The following is a 24,434-nucleotide window of genomic DNA, read 5'->3' as shown; positions in this document are numbered from 1 at the left end:
CGGAAGTGGGGGTACAATTGCTGTTCACTGTGCCTTGACAGCGTGTGTGTGTGCGTGTGTGTGTGTGTGTGCTTGTGTGAGTGCATGCATGCCGTGTGTGTCTAAAGCTTATTTGCATGGATGACCCCCAAATCTTTTTGCTGCTATTCAAGACAAGAAGAATCTAAACAATGCAGGGCGCTGAGCAGCAGTTCTGCGTACAGAACAGCACAGGAAACGAGCGAAGCCCTGGCTGTCACTCTGTTGACCTATAACAAACTCTAAATCCCTTAAACGACGCTTCATCTAAGCAATGAGTGTGTTTATTTCCAGGACGCACTGCAGAGTGTTGAAAGTGTGATGTGCGAGTTATACTGTATTTAAAGGGCACGGAATTCAAAGGAATCCATCCTGTCACCAGCCTGTTGATCCTCCTATAGGTGTGTTCTGTATGACTCTCATTGTTTCAGCTTAGATCACTATTTACCATGCTGACGTACAGTTGGTATACCAGAGTGTAACCATTGACCTGTCCCCCAGCACACACACCCCAACTGATGTGATACATGAGTTCCACGTGGCAGGAATTACTGATTCATTACATCCACTAGGTGTAGAATGCTGAAGGGCCAGTCAGTATACACTACATTGCAGACATATAATGTTCTGCTTACAGGAAACTAAAACGATGTAGGTGTCACTTCCTGTAACAGAATGCCACGTTGTGTAAGCAGTAATGTGACAGGAACTGGCTGAAACACCTGACCCTGTTCACAGAACCGCGACCAGATTTTTAATCACTGGAGTTCATCAAAGCTGAATCATTTAATAAAATGTGGCTTCTCCACATCGCTGACAACTCTCAAACTAATAATATCTGTGTATTAGCATGAGGACTGTCAGTAATGATAGAAATCAGTATTTATATCAATCAGTATGCTGCCTCACAGAACAGAGAGTCAGCTTAAGCAATAGGTTCTGCTTTCAGGAAATTGCACACAGAAAGACTTTGTTACTAAAGTCTAAAGTCCATTACAGATAGTGCCTCTCAGATTGAATCCGCAGGCTATGCCGATACTAGATGGGAAATAGCTACTGAAACGAACTACAGACTGACTGACCAGGTAAGTGCATATTATGGTATTGGGGTTTGAATGCTTCTTATATATTAACATGTGTGAGTTTAATGCATGTTAAAAGGGGAGGGGCAATGGCACTGTTTACAGTGGCTTCCTCTACCAGCTCTGAAAGTGTACAGGATCTTCACATGCATATTATAATCAGGCCTCAGGACCACAAATATGATCATGTGTGTCATCATAATACCTACTGCAAAGCTGCAAAACTTTTCCACTGTAAAACTGCAGGCTGATTTTGCAGTGTCCCCCGCCTACCCAACTACATGCTTTCCTGTGGTTGGCAGATCTTCCATGCATGTTACTACGTTTCTGCTATGATTTCACTATGCCTCACTCTGCTATGCTTTTACCATCGCTATCCTTCTAGAATTCCAACATGTCGTAATTGAAAAGGGCTTTACTTTCACTTCAGAGTTTAGCATGAGGCCTGAGAGTCTGGAGACAATGTGTTAGCTGGTCCCAGCCACTCCCTACTTGAAACCCCCCTTCAAACGAGCTGCAAGGGTAGATTATTCATTCCGGGAAGCCCTTGTAAAACAACACTTATCACACCCATCGTAAAGTACCAGTATAACAGACACCATGTGCAATAAAACAGAACCACCCGCTCTTTATGAATCCCTGTTTTACCTCCTGCACATATTACACATATCAAATGTGTCAGTTATAACCTCCCACCGCTGCATCAGTAAGCCGTCCGCAGCAGCACTGAATCAGGCCGCTAGAGATGGGTTAGGAAGCTGGCTCATATCAGATATGGGGAGATGTGTTTTTATAGTGTGTGATTGAATCAGATCTCAGAGCTCTCATGCATCTATACTAACACCCACTGCGCTGTACAATGGATGGACTGTCTGGGAGGGCATTTTGACATTATGATGCGTGGATGATCATAGCCAGCTGATCAGCTCTGGGAATTCCTGTCTATTCTGATAAGCACAGCCGTGTCATTAAAAAGAAAGAAAGAAAGAAAGAAAGAAAGAAAGAAAGAAAGAAAGAAAGAAAGAAAGAGACATATTATTATTATTTCATTATTTAACAGACGCTTTTATCCAAAGCGACTTACAGAAATTACAATATAAAAGTATTTTACAGGCAATAAAAATATAAACACATATATGCAATATGTACAAAATAAATATAAATAGAAGAAAAAACTAAAATATATAAAAATATGAATCTAAAAACATAACATGGAGCCAGGAGCCAGTCTAAACTGCAGGGGGGCTGTTTACCGTCATCTGAGTTTCAGCTTTACTGAAGGTGACCACATGGCTCTGTGTTCAGAGGAACAGTTTGGGACAGTTCAGGCTTTTCAACTCAAAACCCAGTGCATTCTGGTAAGCGTAGTCCTGCTTCTCTTAAAGGAAAGAATGGTACCTGAGACAGGTAAAACGTACCAGAATGCATTGGGTTGACAGGTAAAACGTACCAGAATGCATTGGGGTGTGAGTTGCAAAGCCTGAACTGTCCCAAACTGAGGAGCCATATGGTCTCCTTAGCGCAGCGTTTAGAAACAAACTATTCTCTGTACAGAGCCAAGGTGTTTAAAACAGGCAGTGGCTGGTTTTTGCAAGTGGAGACAGGGGTTCGATCAATCAATCCCTTTCTTATTACGTTACAGACGCTGGCGTTTCCATCCAGGTGTGCCGCCAAATACTGTCTCTGCCAAATAGTGTCTATTGGCAGGATGTGGTGCCAAATACTGTCTCCCGCACAATTGTAATAATAAAGTGATAATGTGCAGCATATTGTATAACCGTGCTGATTTGATATTTTCATTGTTTTACATTGTTTGTTTTTTGAAGATCATTGAAGTCCTGCTAGTAGTGCATTTACTACAGTAGCGCTGCAGAACATAAGGTGTGGAATCACGGGCTGAGGATGCAAAAATAGTTCTCACTGACCCTTTTTTAGAAATATATATTTTATTTTAAAAAGCTTTTGTGCAACAGATTTAAAGTTAAGATCTATGAAGGTTGCGATACTCCGCAACAGGTTCTTAAACAAGAAAGAAAGATGTGCTGAATACGTTCAGAGCAAAACCACTGAAATGGACTGGGCATGCGCAAATTAATTCGCATGCGCGCCGTTAACAAACGAGACAGTTTTCTTCCGAAGACACGGTTTGGCACAACACCGGCAGTTTCTAATTCCTTGTAAGGCCTGGGTTGTGTGAACTTTTCTATTCTTCTGAAGCTGAAACGGAATGCTGCCAAAAATGTACTGATGCATAACTTTCCGCGCTTTGCGGGCTAAATTCAGGCCGAGGCTTGTAAAAATGTGTCAGCGAGCCAGCGCCATTCCAGCGTTAACACCCTCTCAACTTTCTTATCTCAGCTCCTGGATACAAAACCGCTGATGAATAATTACCCTGCGGTACCGCGTGTTACTGAGCCAGGCTGAAGGCTCAGTGATTGCAAATAGAAATCATGGAGAGCTGTTACTGCTACACTGAAACTTTTATATCAAAAGGATGGTGTCACATCACTAAGAGAAACCTGCCCCCTGTCGATATAGAATAGACAGATGACCATATATACAGTATATAGAATAGATAGGCGGGTGTCTGTTGAGATAGAGAATTGATGCAGGGCAACGTATTGCAATGGTGTATGATTCCATCTATGGGGATCTGCTTAGATATATACCATATATAATATATGGTATATTGATACAGGCTAGTACAATTAATACACTGCACAGCTCCGGAGCTATACAATCCATGGATTTTCCTGCTCTGAAAGGACGCTGTAAAGTCTGGCTAGGAACCAATATTCCTGTGAGTGTGAGGCTCAACATGTGGGGTCCTAATACCTGCGGCACAGGAAGGGGATTTATCGTGTGGTGGCTTGATCTCTTTAACTGAGTCGAATTTCAAATAAAAGCCTGTAAAACTCTAGTAAAGCTATAGTAAGTATTTTTATGAGCAGGGTTTTAAAGCCTAACCTCTTCCCATGGTTTTCCCTGGAATGTATCCAGGCTGTGTTGAAAACCACAAGGCTCTCGGAGGGCTAGTAAAGGCTCTGGCAGATCCTCCTGCTTGAGTCCTGAGGGCTCTTCATCCATCGACAGCAATCCCAGGGGTAGCGGAGCGGGGGGGCAGAGGTTACTGGAACACAGATCACAATCTCAGCACAGCTGCACTGACAGAATATCACACAATCCAACCAGCATTGTGTTATTAGTGATCACCTAGTGTATTTAAATCAGAAAGTATTTGATTTATTTCTAATAGTATAAGCAGTCATTTCCCACTATACGAAAGATATTCATAATTAAAATAAAATAATTCTGTACGTGTTCACTCAGGGTCGGTCAAGCATATTGCAGTGCAAGGTATCAACAAAACGCTACTGCAAAAAAACAACTTGTAGCAAATTATAAGCTTTGGGAGCAAAATTCTACCAGATATTCTTTAACATGAAGCCTTGCACGTTGCAGTACCATATGACTATCAGACTTTAACAGGACCACTTTGCAATATTTGTTTCAAATCCACTGTGCTCCCATTGCTGGTAATGCTATGGGCTGCTAATGGTTTGACTGGGGTTTCAGGATAACACACTGGGATTATAATGGGATACCAATGACATTTGTCTGCAAATGAAGATCAGAGGAAGGATATAAGACGGGCACAGAAATAAAAAAAAAATATTCAATTTAAAACACTTCCTGCGTTCTATAAATAGCTGTAGAACTTCCCATGACGTAGAGGGAACGGCCCTGGGTCACCCCAGCTCTTTCCATGGGGCAAGGCTACTGATCTCAAAAAGAAGGACCACTGGAATAAACAAGCACTCAAGGGAAGGAATCCAAACAGGTCAAAAGGTCAAAGAAGGGCTGCAGCTTTCACTGAAGGCATGTTTGCTTTGCGTATGAACTTGGCAGCGGCTGATGCTGTATTTGTTCTGTTAAGTTTAGTTCCCTGGCGTGCCAGCAAAACTTGAGTTATCAGTGCTGAAATGTCCCAGAACATATTCTTAGATGAGCGAGGCTAGTATGATCAAGCATTCCTCTGCAAGAAAACGAATGCTGGTCGCAATCACAGCTAATTCCTTTGGTATTGAATGTCATTTATAAGGAGGGGGAGTTTAAAATGTACTTTCTTGACAAATAATCTTCAATTGCAATGCAATGCTAGCACGAGGCCAGATGCAACCCAGTTAACTTGCAACATTCATGACAGGAAACTATGAGTCTGTGAGCATTTGTGGTGTGTTTAGTTTCGTCAGCCAGCAAAAGGTGTCAATTCCATGTATTTCTGAAACTTTTTTGTGATTTGCATAAGCTTATTCTGGGACACAGGTAATAGATCCATTATCTCCGATGGTTCTCGCATGACCGTCAGCTAAATATCAGAAGAAGGGATTATTTGTTCGTATCCCACCGCGCCCAAGTCAGACAACAAAAACTTGCCTAGTTTTTTCAAAATGTATTGTTATTAACCCTTTGATCACAGCAGTGGCCCTGAACAACCTACTTAAACAAAGGCATTTTTTTGTTTGTATAGTAAAACAACTCAAAAACCACAATCAGATCTTTATTTATTTAATTTTTTTTTGAATATCACTTTTTTCATCTTTTGAGTTTCGGCATTGTTCTTGAACAAGCAAAATTAGATAAGTCGACGTCTGCATTTCTCACGGCAAAGCTAATTATAAGCCAGAATCGGACCATCAGAATCAAATCCTAGATCATTTGTCATAGCAGTGCATAAGGGTGTCTTTCCACGCTTCTCAGCTTTATTCTAACCCGATCGAGCAATGCTGCACTGGATTCAGAGCAGGAGATTGACTACAGACCACCTGGGTGTTGAAACACTGAATCACAATCGACGTTTATTGCGGGGAATTGCATTGAAATCAACGGAGGCGGTAACGGTAAACACTTATGGACAGTGCGCTAGAACAGCTTGGGCATGTCTGTGTGGCTTCACAGTGGGTGGAAGTGGGGGGTGGGTGGGTTGTGTCTGTTCTTCTCAAACTGCTGTAGGAGAATGTAAGTTTTGTAAACAAGCTGTCTGCTTTCTGATAAAGCGGAGCGCACAGAATCTGGGGGGGGGGGGGGGGGGGGGGGTATGGTAAACAGATACAAGGGGATCGCGCAGCTTAGCGCGACGCTGACCATGACTGTGAGATATTCCACTGCGACCCTCGGGCTAAGCTGTCACTGTGTGTTTGTCATGTCATTCTAACTGCAGGGTGTAAGAATGGATGGGGATGCGCGGAAGGAGCAGCCGCACAGATTCAAGTGGGCTTCTTCGTCACTTCGGCTTAAGAGTGAGTTCTCTGCAGTTTCTCTTCTCTCCTGCCCCAGAAGTCTCTCAGAAGCGCGGTGCAAACGCAGTCAGATATACCGACACAAAGGGCTTATTGATGCATTGGAGCAAATAGCTGTGAGACTCCAGAGCGATCAGTTGACCAGCTTGGCTGTGGGAATGTCTCACACGCTTATCAGTGAAGTGTTTGCTTGCTGGATGAATGGTGTTATATATGCTGGTCGTACTGTTTTATTTTCACATTGTAAACTGTGTGTAAGGTCAGAGATTGCTTTCAAACTCCACTCCCCCTTTACAAACAGGCAAACCTGTATTTAATTCATTAAAATGGGCTTTAAACAAACAGCCCTTAAATACAGGCTGATAATAGTTTTAAACACTGCAGATTATAAATGATTTGCGCCTCGTCTTCAGAAGCTCTGGGCTTTCACTCCAGTCTTTTATTTTTTTGAAAGGAGAAATTTAATTGTAAATATTACAAAACGGAGAAGCTGGCAGCTGTGGTGAGCTGTTGGCTTCTCATTTTGTAATATCAGCAGTTTTTCTGTTCTCCTTTCAAAAGACGGGTCAGTTATAGACCAGCGTTGACTTGCGTGTTGCTCTGGTTTTATAAAAATGTGTTTTTGTCTGCTTTTTAAAGACATTTCAAAGTGAAGTAAAACTCTGAGATAAGCTCATAGATTCCTCACTGTGCTTTTCTTGAAACTTTGAGATCTGAAGACATAATCGTTGGTACAATGGTAGAGCCATAAGGATGTGTCTTAAATTATCCAGCCCTGTAACCAACAATTATCCCTACTGACGACAAATGCATGTTTAGTACAATAAATGAGGGTGCCCCTGCAAAATAGTTATTCAGGATCTTCAAGGACATCCCTGCCTGCCAGCGTCTGTGGGTAAGTTCCAGTTACCTGGGTGATATTTGCAGACTCTCTGGTTTATATTATGCTGTCAGAGCTTATCTAGGAACAGGTAGATCAAGTGGGTTAACTGCACCTGAACAAACTGAGGTGCTGCGCTGCCTCTGCTTTAACCTTGCAGTGTTTAGACTTCCCAGCTCACGCTTGTCTTAATAAAGTGAATAGGATTTCTGCTTGCTGCACAGAGTGATATTTTCTGCCTTTTTTTTCTTTTAAGAGAATTGAAAAACGCCAGCCTGTTGAAATACAGTATTTAGTATTTGGTATTTAGGATCCCCCTTATCGGAGTGGACCTTGAGAATGGAAGACAGCGTGCCCTCTCTTTTCAGATAAGGACCCCGAGGGAGATGGCGTGAGGAGCGGACTGGGAGCGAGGGGAACGAGGGGCTTTTCTTCTGTTCGATCAGACCCCAGAAAGTGTGAGTGCTGATCATTGATGCATCCTAGATTTTACACCGACATAACGCACACATTTCAGAAGGTGACGCGAGGTTCAGAAGTGGCAGACATAAATGCATGGCTTTCACAGATAAAGGCACACACATGTCATGCAAATATATTTGACTAATAGCGAGGATTGCTGCTGTGAGTCTCACTAGCACCAGATAAAGATCCAGTTAATGCAGATTGAGAGAAGGCAGTGAGCAGGAACAGGGTGCAGGCCTCAGCATTTCAGAAGGAAGCAACAGAGCACATGTTCTGATCATTATCACTGTGTGTGAAAGTAACACACATAGTGTACCCAGCCATACAGCTCTGAATACTAAACTACAGCCACAGAATCTGTACCATGAAGCAATAAACATACATAGATACATAGACACACATACGCACTCACACACTCATAAACCCGTACATTCAGACAGACACACGCACGCACGCACACACTCATAAAACCGTACATACAGACAGACAGACACACGCACGCACACACTCATAAATAGAATTTTAAAGAGATGTGTTTTTAGCAACAAATTATAAAATTTTGTTTTTTGCACATTTTTGCACTCACTCAGTCCCCCCCCCCCCCCCCCCCCCCTCAAAAGGATTTCCTTGATGAGCACGTGTCATGCTAATAAATTCAGCTGATAACACCGTGTAACAATTTTTTTTTTTTTGGTTCCTGGGTAGTAAGTGTTATTTCCTAATTGCTTATGCCTCAAAAGTATAGAAAATGGCTATTATTCCCCACAAACTTTGCTTTTGTGACCAGGACAGTGATATTTTGAAATTTACCTATTTCCAATGAGAAAACGGGCGAATTTGTGTCTTTTCGTTCACATAAAGTCAGAAAAAAACAACATATGAATCCAAATTAACATGTATTTATACTAAAGTAATACAAAAATGACTACAAAAGATTTAGAAGTGAGTAGTTTTTCGAGATTTACGATTGTACTGTAAATCACTTTCACGAATCAGCCCCCAGATGTAGTCTCCCATCATGTTCACAAAAGCAAAGTTTGTGGGGAATAATAGCCATTTTCTATACTTTTGAGGCATAAGCAATTGGAAATAACACTTACTACCCAGGAACAAAAATTGTGTTACATAGTGTACTTAGCACTGATCTTAAACACAAATAACAAATACAATACAATACAATGGGGATTTATAAAGCTCTGTGCATATAATAAAAGGACACCAAAATGCCTTGTCAGACAAATAGGTTTTTAATCTTGATTTAAAAGTCCCTGATATGTGTCGTCACAGAACTGTAGAAACAGGGAGCGCGGTACCTGAATACCTCCCCCGGCTTTGATCCGACCCTTCGGGGTGGTCAGTAGTCCGGAGCGTAAAGAACGGGTTGGACGTATTCCGACGTCGTGTCTGAGAGATGCTGAGGAGCTAGCCCATGAAGGGTCTGATAGGTCAACACATAAACCTCTCGTTCCTCTCTAGCGGAGAAGACAGACAGACTGCTTGAAGACAGAGACAATGGGAGGGCACTTGGAGCCGCAGCGAGAGGAATTCGGATGTTTTCTGCGGGCGGTGGAATGGAACAAGCAAAGGGTGAGTTTCACAGTCTGTGGAGTTTCACTTTGACTCTGCTTCGCGCCACTGTTTCGCTTGCTGTCGGAACCTTCATGCATTTATTTTGAACAGAGGCGGCTTCTTCTGATACCAGTGTCTTGGTATGACTGACACTTCCTTCACGGGGGGGGGGGGGGGGGGGGGGCGCAACTCCATGCGCACGAGGACAGCTCGGGCCAGCTCAGGCTTGTCAACTCACACGCAATGCATTCTGGTACGTTTTACCTGTCTCAGGTACCTTTCACAACAGGACTACACTTACCAGAATGCACTGGGGGTGCGAGCTGAAAATCCTGAACTGTCTATCCTAGTAAACACGGAGTCTAAGCCTAACGGGGCTCCGTCTGTTAAAATATTGCCTTTGCATGTTGTGTTCCTGTGCAGTGCGCAGAGCATTGATAGGAGAGGTCAAAGGAAGAGGTCATTTTGGTGGAATCCGTCACGTATTGCACTATTCTCGTTTATGAGGGGAGGGGATGCCAGCTGATAGTTAGACAGAGCAGTCGATAGTTTAATCAAATTTGAGAACAGCAGCGGAGCGAGTCCACCTGTCTACCAGCTGTTACAGAAGCATACAGGAGGGTGCGGTATACCTTTGAATCCAGGTGCAATACCTGCATGCAAATAATATCATAGGGAGTCAACCAGCAAACGTTTATTATTATTATTATTATTATTATTATTAAACGATACTTGCACGTCAGATATTAAGCTGCCGTCTATGCAGTGCAATGTGGCAACCAAATGGTCATGTATTTAGACTCCTGTGGATCGTTGACCCGCCCAGCAGCAAATTAATTATTAAAGTAAGGTGTTTGAAAAACACACCAGCCCTGGGTTTGCCAAAGTTGGCTCCTCCACTCCTGGTCTTTGATTCAACCCTGTTCTAAATGGTTTAACTGAACCCATTAAACCTCAACCCAAGCCCTTAAGTAATTCATCGTATAATCTGACCTGTTAAGTGCCAGGGCCCTCTACAACCCTGATTGAACACTCCGCACTGCCCACGTCGTCTGACTACGGCACTTCTGCTATACCTTAGATTTCTGATCGAGCGTTTTCGAAGTCAGGGATAATACATGATTTAATTAATAATTTGCTTTTCAGTTGGACTGTGTATACTCGTTGTATATTATTATGCACAGTTAATGAGACCGCTTATAATTGAAATGGAAGGGTGCTGAATTGAATCGGTTTAATTGATTCATAGGTCAGCTGTTCACAGCCGTTTATGAAAATGAAAACAACATCCAATCATTTGAGCTAATATAGCAGTGCCGTGAGACTAAACATGGGTTTTATCTCTTTAAAAATCCGCTTTTTTACTTAGTTTAGTCAGAAACCAGCTGGTCGGCTAAGGGGCTTACTTCAGTAAACGCCATGGGAACCATGTTAAGCAAAAGCTGCTGTTGCCCCAAAAGAAAGCTAAAAGTCTGTGGACAAAACAGAGGAAACCGCAAAGAGAGCGACACAGGTACGATCAGCTTTATGGTTCACGTCATCACCTGCGTAAAACAGGAAACCGGCGGCCGTTTGACAGGTTTACAGTTAACTGTCACTGTGCACAAACCTCCTCTGTGCTGCTGGTGTGTATTGCAAAAAGGAGAAGTTACTGAAAGAATGTTGTTAATGAATTCACACAAGAGTGCGCAATACAGCTGGTAGAAACTCGCCGCAAGGTTTGAAAACATCAGCTAATAGTTGCTGTCGTTCACCTGAGCCAGGTAGCCCTGCCCCGCGTTTCTCCACATACCCGTGCTCATTATGAGTTGCAGGGTGTGCTAGCAGGGTGGTGTATGTGCTGAATATGTGTGTGTGAAGCGGTGCCTCTATCGATGTGCTGGTTGTGAAAACACGGGTCCATGTCATTCCGGTCACAACATCAGATAGCAAACCAAACCGACGAACCCAGAAAACTGGATTGCTAAAAAAAAAAAATTACAGAAGAAAAAAACTTTCCCCGTACACATTTCAGAAAGCGAAAGAAAGCCGCATACAGGAAGTCACGGAGAACACTTTTTTTTTTTTTGCCTGTTTTGTGCAGTGTCTGTCAGCGAGGTGTCCGACTGCTCTGCGCGATAGCTAAATCAGTGACACGCCGAAGAAGATGGAATTAATCTGCTGAGGAAAGGAGTCGAACAAAGCGAAAGAACCTCGCGTCGTGTCTGTCTGGCGGCGGGTATAAGAACACGATGGACGGGGATAAGGGGAAGGGAGACGGACTGATTCCTAAAGGGCTCGCTCAGATTCAAAAAGCGACTGCAAAGAGTGAGTTGTGCTTTTCAATACGTTCACACACACACAGCGCTGCAGCTCCGCGCTCGGCTATCTCCGCGCTGGATAGCCAGCCGCACATGCCCGTGTAGGTAGCTGGTTTTTTATTCCACTTTTTAAACTATCTCCTAAGTGTTGCTCGGCTTCTTACCTAAACGAGAAAAAGATAGCAGACATTTGTACGCTACCTTCTTGCGATTATCATTAATCTGGGGGCTCCAACAGTTCTCCAAGTTTGTGTGCTGTAAATTGTGCTGTCACATTGGGCAAAACCGACCACGCTAGATGTTAGATTTCTATTGATACCCCAAACTGTAAAATATTATTATTATTATTATTATTATTATTATTATTATTATTATTGTCGTTGCTGTTTGGAAGTTCATCTCAATACTATAAGCCTATGATGACGTCTCTCTTATCTCTCTCTTTCCATAGCTTGCATTGTTTTATAATGTTCTGTATTCAGTATGCAAATTCATTGCCGATACAGAGTTCTGTGCAAGGACGCGAAGCAGTGAAAGCAGTTACACTCGCATGAAATCAAGCCGTGTTTACCCCATTGCCCCTCATCAGCTGTAATTGTGTCAACATGAAGCAGAATGCTTTGCATGTTGTTCCACTGGTCACTGGCTCCAGTTTCGATGAACTGACCCAGGTTTTGGTTAGCAGTTGAGTGTGTGGCTTCTCTGTGGTCTGTCAGCTCCAGTTTGGCAGGTCTGCTGTTTTAAGTCATTTCTGTTGTGAACTGCTCTCGGTTGTCAGGCGTTAATGGCAAGAAAAACAAGAATCGTTGCTATTTAGAGGTTTGGCACAGTGTTTTGATACTGCACTGTAACTGCGCAACAAGCTGTTACCTGTCCTATTTTAACAGGAGCCCTTTCTGCACAGTAAATGAGAATTCAGATCTGCTCGATTCAGAGGGGCCGAGTGTCGTTTACCTGTCTGCCCGATTCACTAAACTCAAAGGATCGTTTCAGGCAGTGGATTTGTTGACGCAAAGGGTCGCGCAAACGCCCTTGGCTTGCTTGAGCTAGTCACAGAGTGGAGGTAATGTTTGGTTAATCACTAAACCAAACGACTTTTGGTGCTAATGCAGCGCCTCTGTGTCCGTACTCGGGGTTAGCACGAGGGCAGCTGCAGTGCGCCTGGGGCCTCATTGGTAGAACCGTGCCAGTTTCCTAACGTTTCCATATTTAGACACGCCAATGGTGGGAATCGGCTCGCACAGGTTATCCACTGACCTGCCTGACACGTGCCAAAACGGATCCATTGCGTCACCATTCCTCTCCGGCTTTTCCGGAGATTTATTCCGGGTAATAAACTTCAGGCTGTCAATATTTGTTTTTGTTGAAGTTTTTTTTTTCTTCAGCTGCAAGGGATCGTACCCCCCCCCCCCCCCCCCCAGCTATTCTCAATATTTCATGCATGACAGGGTTTTATGTTAGGATCTCTCCTCCAGTGCCTATGGACTTGGTTTCCCACTTTCGCCTGAAGAAGAGACCTTTGAGGTCTTGAAAGCTTGTGGTGAATTATTGTTTAGTTAGTCCAATAAAAGGGATCACATCTCCTTCTCTTTGTCTGTCATTGCTGGACTGATTACGGCTCCCATTTCATCTATCAACAAACTGCTGGATAAAACTCTGCACCCAAGCCCCAGTGGTGCTGCTCACAGCGTCCTGTGTTTCCTCAGTCTCATGTGCCAGTCCTGTGTGTGTTGCAGTTACCTGGGGTGTTTGTGTTCTGCACAAGTCCTGCAGCTGAAGTGAAACTGGGCCTTCCATTTAAAAGCATGAGGAAGTTGCATAAGATAATAACTCATTGTTAAGCATTATTAACCTTCCTTAAACCTGTTTGGGAAAGTACCTCCTGGGCACATGGGATCAAATGCATTAACCGTTTACTTAAATTGTTAGATATTCATACAGGGTTAGAAACTCGCACTCGGGTAGACTTGCAACCCTGCCCCGACTAATTGAATTTAGTTTCAGTGTGTGAAATGGAAACGATTCTTACAAAAACTATCCAAACCGGAGAAGGATTTTCTGTTATAATTAGTTATTTTTCCTTTGCCCTGCAGGTGAAAGTGATAAGCCCAGCGGAGAGGCTCGGATTGAGGGCAAAGCGAAAGGAAAGGGTCCCGCGGGGTCTACGCCAGAGCACTGTGAGTTACTCACGCACAGATTCCATTCTGCTTATTTAACTTGTATTAGTTAAGGATCGATTTTTTTTTTTTTTTTTTTTTTTTTTTTAAAAAGCCTATTTAGATTTATTAAATAAAGTTTGAAGTCCTAAAAAAACCCCCCAAAAAACATTCCTTCAAACAGTCCCTTCAGTTTTCTGAATACAGCCGATGGTGTTATTAATTGTGGAAGATGTTGCTCATGCTGAATGAACCCCTCTCTGCTGCAGCTGGGACCCAGGCGAGTGACGAGGAGGAGGGGGAGGAGGAGGGGGGCGAGCGAGGCTCCAACAGGTTGAGCAAATTCTTCTCATCGTTCCGCTCCAAGCTGTCCAGAGAGAGTGAGTGCCGCCCTACCTATGTTTCTCTAATGCAATCTGTATGTACAGTAAGTGAAGTGGCTCTTCATAGGTTAGTGCTGGGTGGGGACGGCTAAAAACAGCAAAGGGCACCTCTCCCCTCTGAGATGCATCAGCACAGCATTCCACGGACTGTGGGGACCACGGTGTGGAGGGAGAGTGGGGTGGCATTGATTTGAAAGGTTCTGAGGGGCTGCTGCATGTATCTTGTGTCTGACAATATCAATAGACTCAGAATAGCTGTTGTGAATTCAAAGTCATGGGTCTGCCTCTGCTCGGGCAACCAACACACTCTCCTCTAACCCAGTATCTACAGAGTCAAGACTAGCAGCCCTGACAGGCTTTGTGGAACAGGAATGTGTAGCAGCAAAAGGGGAGGAGCCTGAAGTAGTTCTAGATTGTTCTATGACCTCATTTCCTGTGTCTTTGTTAGTGAGGGTCTGGAACCAACTCCCCAGTAATGTTGTTGAAGCTGACACCCTGGGATCCTTCAAGAAGCTGCTTGATGAGATTCTGGGATCAATAAGCTACTAACAACCAAACAAGCAAGATGGGCTGAATGGCCTCCTCTCGTTTGTAAACTTTCTTATGTTCTTAATATGTTCAAAGTAAGACCCACCTCTTTATTAGGAGTGTTTACCTTTGGCAAAGGTACAGATTTAAGAAGGGTGTGCCAATGCTGACAAAAGACACACACCTGAGCTTGTTACCGATACACTGGGGCTAATCAAGCACATATTATAACCTGGGGTGAAACTGCTGTGCAATAGGAGTCTTATTTCCATCCCTGGTATGCAATAGATGTGGTCTGCTGGTCTATTTTTTTTCACGTGAGTGATCGCTCTGGTTTGTGAATTGCAGCTTGTTGTATTGGAAAGCAGGTTAACCCTGACTACAGTAAAAGCAATGTCCTGAACCCCGTGTTCAGATCCTCTGTTTATAAAAATCAAGTTGAATTCTTCGCGTGTTTTCTGGAATGATGCTGGAGAGCCGAGCAGCAGAAAGTGTAGCAACGTGTTGCCCGTGGCAACGGGGGTTGAGTTTGCAAACTTTGCAGCAGCCTAATGCACACAGCCCAGCCGGACTAAGCAAGCTGTTTGGAAGAGATATAATGTAACAGACAAGCAAGGGGCGGGGGGAGCAGGGATGACAAGCAGTTTTATTGCATACTGTACAGTCTGTGGATTTTCAGAAAATTGCGCAACATTCATTGCCTCGAATCCGTGTTGAATTACATAAATCCTGTGGATAACGTTCATAAAACTTCATTCCCCTTTTCCATGATGTCACACACACGACACTCTGAGGAGTTTCCTAACTTTGAGTCAGTTACTGGAAGTTGTGCTGTGAAGCTCCAAGCTGTAAGGCTGGAGAGAAAGGCTGTATGTGGTTGTTTTAGCTGAACAGTGCCGTGCTTGTAGAAGTGCTGGTTTATATTTCAAAGGGGCTGCCATTCTGATTTTTTGAACCAGGATCTCATACCAGGTAAGAAGTCTTCATGTTGTGGTTTGAATGGAAGTAGTTCAGATAAACTTGTGGATTGTGGAATGACTGTTTTCAACTTTTGAACAGTCTCCGTTTTTTTTTTCCTGAATAGTTACATTCTTTTATATGTTTTCACTGTTGTGACTTTATACTGTATATTGACTTCAGGTACCATTGCCACATGTTGCTTAGAGTTTGTTTCTGGCTGTGTGAATGTAATGTCTAACCTGTAAACAGAAACTCGCCTGAACAGGTTAATTAAACACTTTGACTAATCAAGCATGTATTAAAACCTGGAGTGGGTGAAACTGCTATTGCAATAGGAGTCGTATTTCTTGAACTCTAGAGTTCACACAAGCTGTTTTAAAATTAAAATAAAAATTTGTGACCGACGGGGATGCTGTGTTGATTAGCTGTGTCCTGTGCTCTGTACAGAAGGGGGTGATGCTGTGTTGATTAGCTGTGTCCTGTGCTCTGTACAGAAGGGGATGATGCTGTGTTGATTAGCTGTGTCCTGTGCTCTGTACAGAAGGGGGTGATGCTGTGTTGATTAGCTGTGTCCTGTGCTCTGTACAGAAGGGGGTGATGCTGTGTTGATTAGCTGTGTCCTGTGCTCTGTACAGAAGGGGGTGATGCTGTGTTGATTAGCTGTGTCCTGTGCTCTGTACAGAAGGGGGTGATGCTGTGTTGATTAGCTGTGTCCTGTGCTCTGTACAGAAGGGGGTGATGCTGTGTTGATTAGCTGTGTCCTGTGCTCTGTACAGAAGGGGGATGACGCTGTGTTGATTAGCTGTGTCCTGTGCTCTGTACAGAAGGCAGTAAGGAGCAGCCAGTGCTGGAAGTGGCCAGCGAATCAAAGCCTGCGGAGATGGAGCAGAGAGAGACTCGCTACTCCAGCGGGCAGTTCTTCTTCGAGTACCTGGTGGTCGTCACGGTGAAGAAGAAGGGAGAGAGCTACGAGCCACAGATCACATACCAGTTCCCAAAGGTGAGCCGCCTGCACCCTGCACCGCAAAGGCAGCGTGGGCTTATGGTATATATTGGTTTTGGTTTTATTATTGATGTTGCAATGCATGTATTAAACAGTGTACATTTTTAACCCTTTGCAGGGTGTCCAGAGAACGTAGTTTTGATCAGTGAAAGTGTTAAATGTGTTTCGGTTTGTACCAATAACAAACTCTTATGACAAAACGTTTCGCCGCGCGTTTCTTTCAGTCGTACGCTGTGCATCGTGGAGTGTATTACGGTTTGTGTTTTTAATTGCGTGAGTCGTACGGGCTGGGAGTGTCCCGTGTGTAACACCCCTACCCCCTGTCTCTGCAGCGGGACGGGATGGTGCGTTTCCAGAAAGAGGAAGAGGAGAAGACCCTGACGGCCATCACGCTGTTCTGCTTCCCAGAGGGAATCAACTGGGCCCCGCTCACAGAGTACCGCAGGTACACACCAGGGGGCGCTGTTCACAGGGGGGCATGGACAATTCAGACACAATCTGACCACCAGGTGGCTCTGTATGCTATGCAGGAATCCCGTTGAGAGGTTGAGTTCCACTCTGCCTCCCGGCCCTTTAGTCACTAGACTGTTCCTTTTCAATTGCATCGCTGGAAGTACTAACTAGGTCAGAGAACGTCAGAGAGGTTTGTTAGTCAAAGCAGAGAGACTTTGCAGCTTGGATTGTGAGCCCCACCCTGCACTCACACATCGTATAGGGAAAGGAAGTGGTTTACAAGAAGTTTTATGTTTTCATTTTTTAAATCACACTTGGGAGTACCAGCAAACATCTGCATGACTGTAGCATGCTGCAACGGCTGAGCAGCTGGGGGCAACGCATCTAATTATAACTCATATGGTCTGTTTCCAATACAAATTTAAAATAAATAATACAGATGTTTTGAGAACTGCACTGAAACTGTATTGTAACAGGTTGCTCATATATATGTGTGTGTGTGTGTGTGTATATAGTGTGTGTATTTTAAACTATATGGAATATAAACACAAGGGGTCTGTTTTAATGATCTACATTCTGCACTCTTAAGCTTGTCATTAATCTTGCCAGAGTTTTGAAATCAGGTTTAAGATCATTAAATCAGATTAAGTTTGATGTGACGGGTGAATGATCAGGAATGCAGTCCACAGTAAAAGCATGCTTACCATCTGTAACATCTGTGTGTTTTCAGTGAAACCTTCTCCTTTGTCTTGACTGAAATTGATGGGAGCCGGAGGAATGGGTACTGCAGGAGATTACTGGTAATCCACGTGCTGTGCTGTGCTCTATACAGGACACTGCAGCGGCAGCAGCAAGGGCTATTCTTCCAGGACGCTGCTGCTGCTGCTTTGAAACAAACAGGATTTGAAATCCATTTGGGAAAAAAAAAAAAAAATAGGGCTGTAGTTTGGTCATGGGATTCAGCTTGTCTGGCTGGATTTAAAATGAAAGGGGGCTTTATTATCGTGTTCATTTCAAACATTGATTTATTTCTTGTGTAATCCTGGTGTGTGGTATATTTAACCAACAGTGCAGATGGCATTATTATTATTATTATTATTATTATTATTATTATTATTATTATTATTATTATTAGTAGTAGTAGTATTAGTAGTAGTATTCTTTTCATTATTATTACTGTCACATAGAGGGCTGTTGCAGTGTTTTTAATTTTCACTTTTTTGGATAAATAAAAATAATAAAAAATCAGAATATGACTCCGAAAACAGGACCCAGTTCTGCAGTGACCCAGCCAGGCCTGGTGCCCCTATATTAGGAGTAGACAGCTCTACGCCCTCCCCCCCCCCTGCTCTCTGCGCGCTGGGGGGGGGTGGCTGGTCCTACCAGACCCCAGCTCTCTTTGCTAAGGGGCCCCTCTACCTCCCAGTCCGTCCCTCTCTTGTTAAGCCGCCTCCTATTGGTCCCCCACAGCCTCATGGGAAAGGAGCCCGCCCTCCTGAAGCATACTGCATCATCAGCAAGCTGGCCTGCTTCGGACTCTTCTCAAAGGTACAGTGCAGAACCTCGAGCCGAGAGCCGTGCTCTGCTGTGTCTGTCTGTCTGTTTTATCGCAGTAACGAACTATAAGATAAGACACAATAAACCATTCAATAGCTCTGGTGAAATCGCTTTGGTGTTTGTGGGTTTTAGTTCCAGTTTTTCTAGCAGGGGCCAGTTTTACAAAGCACTGCCAGCACTTATTTTTCTAGCGGTATCAGAAAAAAAATATTTTAAGATCAAACGATAAAGTTTAGTAGAATCGGCAGGTCTGTATGATTAAAGGATTAAAGGATAATTTATTTATTTATTTATTTATTTTTAATGGAATGAATTGGATTTAGCTAGCTAGCTAGAGCTGCTTTGTGAGTCCGGACCTCCTGGTATTCCCTGGGAATTCTGCAGTGTATCCAGTCTCTGCTGAGATGTTGTTTTTGGTTTCCATATTCCTCAGCGCTGCTTGAACTTCCCTGAGTTAGCGCCTTATCCTCTGAGGAAGGGCTGAGGTCATGTATTGTCAGCAGTTCCACACCGGAGAGATTGCAAACTGAAAGCAACACCTTCTAAGAAAACATGGGCCAAAAAAATCAACACACTGCTTCTGTTTGACCAGTTGATTCTAATGGGTGTTGGCAGTGTGCTACTGCAACAGTAAACTAACGCTTTCCCTTGACAAAACATTGGGAAGTGAGCAAAACATTTTATATATATATATAGATATATGCATGTGCTTTGGTTCCAGATCTTCGACGAGGTGGAGAAGCGGCGTCAGATTGCGCCGGCGATGATTTACCCGTTCATGCAGAGCCTGAGAGAGTCTCCGTTCCCCGCGCCGGGACACACCGTGAAAGTCAAGAGCTTCATCCCTGACTCGGGCACCGAGGTGGGTCCCACCTGACCGGCATTGCTGAGCGAAGCACCCGAAGGGGCGCTCCAGAGACGCAGCAATGTGTTTAAATCACGCTAGACCCTGACATTCCAGCAGCCATCCCCAAATGTAATTCAGCTGTTTCCAATCAAGTTCTGCAGCATTATAGTGCTAAGGCTTAATAAATTTACTCGGTAAAACAAACAAGCTGTAATTCCCTTTTTTGGTTTTTGAAGTGGTCCCTCTCGACAGTCTTTTGATCAAGGTTTTTCTGTACGATGATCGGGTCGTCTGCTCTGGTCTGAGAGTGGGACCCAGGCAGTAGTCTAACCTGGGCTTGTCTGCTGTTTCTCTGAGTGTCGCGTGCGTGTCTCCCTCCCTGCCCCAGATCATCGAGCTGACCCGGCCGCTGGACCCCCTGCTGGAGCACGTGGATTTCAGAACGCTCTTCAAGTGCCTGAAGGATGAGGAGGTCCTGCAGGTGTTCGCCTCCACGGTGCTGGAGCGCAGGATCATCTTCGTGGCAGACGAGCTCAGGTGAGTTCACAGAGAGAAGAGAAAGCTCTCCGCATGCGTCTCCCCCCATAAACCCAGCTACTGCAGGGAAGCGTCTCCCTGCTTTTCACTTCAAATGTCCTTCAAACAAACATGGGAAGGAAATGATAGCCACTCGACAACAGGGGATTCCCTTAATGCTTCATTTTATATTGTTGAGAAAAATCTTTTTGTACCATATGTAATCTTCTTTTTTGTTTGTATTCAGTACAAACTACCATCTATCAAAAAAGTAATGCAATGAACTTGTTGAAAAGCTTGTAACAAAAGCAAGTGCTTTTATGAATGCGGTACATTACGCTTGATGTTGCTAACGCTGTAAGAACTGTTTGGACTCCACACGGGGCCTGCGCTGCTCTGTGCAGTGAGGGGAGGCACTGACCCTGTGTCTTCCCCCCCCCCCCCCCCCCACAGCACCCTGTCTCAGTGCATCCACGCTGTGGCCGCGCTGCTCACCCCCTTCATCTGGCAGCACACCTTCATCTCCATCGTGCCCAAGATCCTGATCGACGTGGTCATGGCGCCCACTCCTTACCTGCTGGGGGTGCAGAAGCAGCTGCTGGAGGAGGTGCTGGACAACAGCGACGTAAGTTACCACAGAACACGCCATCTCTCTGCGTGCTGTTTCATTCTTCTCATGTAACGGTGCTGCGTACGGTGAGACTTGGTAAGGACGTTCTTTAGGGTGCAGATTGAGAGGAATCTGTCCGTCGCTGTCACGCATTTCCTTGTGGAGGTTGGCATGTGTGTGATACGCTTGTTGGTTTTATTTTTGACTGGTCTGCTCAATTGCACAGTATGAACAGTTTAATTAAACCTCTCTCTCTCTCTCTCTCTCTTTCTTTTTTTTTTTTTTAAAAGATATTAATAGTGGATCTATCTGAAGGATCTAACAAGACGTTCATTCAGAAAGTAAGTGTCTGGACTCTCTCACTTTCTGAATCTACAGCGATCTGTGTTCCAGTTAGATAGAGTCTCAGGGTTGGAAATATGACTCTTTTTGCAGAACTGTTTCACCCATTCCAGGTTTTAATACGAGCTTCAGTGTGTAGTGCCACAAGCACAGGTCTGTCTTATTAAACAGATAGTAAAACCAGGAATAGATCAAACTGCTGTGCAACGGGAGTCTTATTTCCATCTGTCTGTAGAAAAATACAGGAAGCAAATGGTGAGAGGAGACGATACAGCAGAAGAAATTGAAACGGTTTCCTGTGGACAGTAGAGACGTGTAGGCATTGGGGGTGGGGGTTATATTATTTATATCACAGGAAGCGAACTTGGAAAAACTGACTCCACCCGGGGTGTGTAAAACAAAACGACTAACAGGAAAACCAATAAGGGATTTGTGAGGATGTTATGCAGATGAGAGGTTTGGTTAACAGACATTTAAAAAAAAAAACCAAATTGTACAAGTACTGAAATCAAGAAGAATAATCACTAATTACTGTCTATTTAGCTGGGTGATGAGAAAAGCCTCCTGCCACCAAAGCTGCAAACTGAGATCCTGCAGGCGCTGAGTGCCAGGAAAGAGAACTCCAGTAAGTCATGAAGTCTTTTGTCACATTTCCATCCTGGATATACTGGACCATCAACAAAGGCGTTCAGTGTTTTTAGTCTTGTTTTGTTTTCTGGAGGTTCAGCTGTGTTTTGAATGTTGTTCGTGGGGGCGGGAGGTCACAGATTCCAAGCTGTGTGGGTTATGCAAGTGAAACGATGCCTCAGTGCGTTCACCACAGTTGCTGAAGGTTCGTCACGTACACGATGTGAATTGTGGTGACACCGCACAGAAAGAGCGTTTTGAGTTTCTGTTTTTAAATGCCGTGATGTATATTTTGGTTTTTTTCTCAGCGCCTGAGGAGCTGAATAAGATTGTGTCTGCTGCGTTTGTTCCGTTCTTCGTGAAGACGGTGGGACACTTCTCCTCCCACGTCAAGAGGAACAGTAAAGGAGGGCGGGGGGAGTTCCAGAAGAAAAGCTTCTGCAAAGCAGTGGAGTCCAAGACGACCCGCAAGTTTGTCAAGAAGTTCATCCAGACACAGATGTTTGATTTATTTATTCAAGAAATAGAGCAGCAGCCAGCAGGACAGGAAGGTGAGCAGTGCAACGTGTAATGGAAGCTATGTTTTTATAGGAACGTTTTTAGGAACCGTTCTGCCTGCCTGTGTGGTTTTCCTCATTGCTGGAATCGTGGGAGGATTCTAGAATGAGATTGGAAGGCAGTGATTGGCAGGGGAAGGCTGTTGGAACAGATGGGAGTTCTTGGGTGAGAACTTCATCTGCAACCGCTGCGTCTCCTACGAGTGACGTCATTGTCTCTTGCAAAAGGTAACAGAGCTTCTCTCCTCGCTTGCTAGCAGTTCCGTTCTTGGTTTGAAATGTTCCATTCCGATGCTGATTTCACTCGGAGGAGAGGCTGGTGATGATGGAGGAAATAGACGCGGGCATTTCCTCACGCAGTACCATCGGCATTTTCATATTTTCTAAAAACGTGTCCGATCAGGGGAATTGAATAGGGGTGGACTTGTCCAGTAGATTTGCTCTGAATAAATATCTGCAAGAGTGTAATATTATTTATTATTTTATTTTTTAGGATTTTTTCAGAAAAAGATTGCAGAATATAAAGAGAAAATGAAGAAGGAGAAGAAGAAACACTAGAATAAACGATCTTTGCATTCATCTCTTGGACTGACTCGCCCAATAACTGAGAGAGACTCTGTGTGTGTGTGTGGAGAAATCCATGCGATGCTAAGGACTCTGACTTTTATTCAGTGAAACGGGAGAAGCTGCTGTAAATGCCGGTGTTTATCTGTGTGTGTGTGTGTGTGTTTGTAGATGGGAATTGCTTGTACATTGCTACCCAGAAGAGTAAAGAGTTTTACATTTTCCCTGGTCTTGTCAAAGCCTCGTTTTGTATTGCGATGCTGCCTCCCTGTGAAGGGAAACACATTCTCTTATTGTTTTATTTTTCTTCCATCTTCCTCTTCAGTTTAACCCCTTACTGAACGTCACTTTGGGAGGTGGGCAGGGGATTAGGGTGAGGTTCGGCAGTACATTGAAATTACTGTTAGATATAATGGCAGACGCTATATACTGTAGAAAGAACTACATTGAATTGATATGGCCAGCGTGGCTTCATTTAAACTTGTATACCATCTACATCATTGCATATCCAGTATTACAGCTTGTGCTCTTAAGCAGTCTCATGCAGCTTTTAGAAGGTAGTTCGGTGCCTGTACTGAAGTACCATTGATTATAATACAAACTGTCTAGCTGTGATAATCGCTCTGAACCGACCTGTATAAGCTGTGTGAGTATTGCTGGACTCAGCAGGCACCTGATGCCTGGAACAGCCCCTGAGGGCCAGAGCTGGGAACCTCTGGTATTGAATGTTGAGTCTTCAAAACGTGTGCGTTTTAACTCCCCGTTGCTGCCATCTAGTGCATGTTTCTGGTACTGCAAGTTCATCCTGAAGACCTGGGCTGTGCTTTTCCTGTGCAGGGGAGCCTGTCACTAGAAGAGAAGGAATTATCTACGCAGGTAAGAAACTTGGGTCTGCTCTTACTGTTTAAGCCACTTGCACTGATTGCTTTAATTATTAGTTTCAGATTTGTTTAGGGATTGGGTTAGTAATTAACACAACCCGGGCATGAATCCAACCAAATAACCATGTGACTGAAAATGAGTGCACAGGAGAGGCCTGTATAGTGCATTTTCAAGACCAGGTCCTCTCAAAGAGATGCACGAATTTTAGCAGAGCAAATATGATTTAGTTGACTAGTTTAAAATGAATAAGAAGCATTTTGGTTGTCAGTCAGCTATTGAAAATCAATTCATAGCCTTAAGGCAATGCACCAGGAAATATGACCAGGAATGCATGGAGATAATAATTCAGTGAGATTCAATGGAGCAAGACCATGCAACACCTTCTAGGCAAGAAGCAGGATCTTAAAATCAGCATTAAATCTTACTGGAAGCCAGCGTAAGGAGGTAAAAGCCGGGGTGATAAGACCACTTTTCCGAGACTTGGCACTCTTGTTGGCTTCAGATTCGTTCAGCACCCCGTGCAATCGTTTAATAAAAGATGGAAGGAAAGCTGAAACAAGTCTTTGGTTCGAGGCCATGCAGGTCTGTGCTGGCTGGAGAACTCGAACACATCTCGCTGCGCGGGCGACTGGCTGTTGCCACGCTACCCAGCAGGAAAAACGACAGACGGAAACCAGAGAACTAACTGACTGTCTGTGGTTTGTGTGAATTGAAGGGCAGCTTTGCTGTTTGTAGGTCATGAACTCCCTTGTTCTCCCCCACTGCTTCAAGTTAAGGTGATGGATAAATGACACTCTGCTGGCCTGTGCAGATAGTCAGTTTCCTGCCTGGTGCA

General features: G+C 44.0%; 1 protein-coding gene across 5 annotated transcripts; it reads left to right on the top strand.

Moving 5' to 3' along the window:
* Positions 1-829: 829 nt before the first annotated feature.
* LOC117432340 (DENN domain-containing protein 2D-like) lies at positions 830-22,941 on the top strand. Of its 5 annotated transcripts, none has more exons than XM_034908274.2 (17): positions 830-1,103; positions 6,322-6,400; positions 7,649-7,738; positions 9,222-9,332; positions 13,708-13,791; positions 14,040-14,150; positions 16,466-16,641; positions 16,977-17,089; positions 17,828-17,897; positions 18,568-18,645; positions 19,376-19,516; positions 19,890-20,038; positions 20,471-20,642; positions 20,918-20,968; positions 21,513-21,594; positions 21,905-22,147; positions 22,647-22,941. In XM_034908274.2, exons 2-17 carry the CDS (start codon positions 6,331-6,333, stop codon positions 22,709-22,711), a joined length of 1,806 nt encoding a protein of 601 aa, XP_034764165.2. In that variant the 5' UTR covers positions 830-1,103; positions 6,322-6,330; the 3' UTR covers positions 22,712-22,941. The 5 variants fall into 5 exon arrangements, with proteins under 5 accessions (XP_034764165.2, XP_058859643.1, XP_034764164.2 ...); XM_034908273.2 differs by lacking the exon at positions 830-1,103 and adding an exon at positions 5,791-6,001; XM_059003660.1 differs by lacking the exon at positions 6,322-6,400 and having other exon boundaries at positions 842-1,103.
* Positions 22,942-24,434: the final 1,493 nt, after the last annotated feature.

Source organism: Acipenser ruthenus, chromosome 29 (assembly GCF_902713425.1).
Source record: "Acipenser ruthenus chromosome 29, fAciRut3.2 maternal haplotype, whole genome shotgun sequence".
Taxonomy (NCBI): domain Eukaryota; kingdom Metazoa; phylum Chordata; class Actinopteri; order Acipenseriformes; family Acipenseridae; genus Acipenser; species Acipenser ruthenus.
Note: the sequence above shows the minus strand (reverse complement) of the source record. Positions and strands in the feature narration are given on the sequence as shown.

Coding starts and splice junctions, on each gene's coding strand:
- LOC117432340 (XM_034908273.2), top strand. CDS start 5,885: ATGCTGCACTGGATTCAGAGCAGGAGATTGACTACAGACCACCTGGGT. Junction 16,642..16,976: donor TCACATACCAGTTCCCAAAG/GTGAGCCGCCTG, acceptor CTGTCTCTGCAG/CGGGACGGGATGGTGCGTTT. Junction 17,090..17,827: donor CCGCTCACAGAGTACCGCAG/GTACACACCAGG, acceptor GTGTGTTTTCAG/TGAAACCTTCTCCTTTGTCT.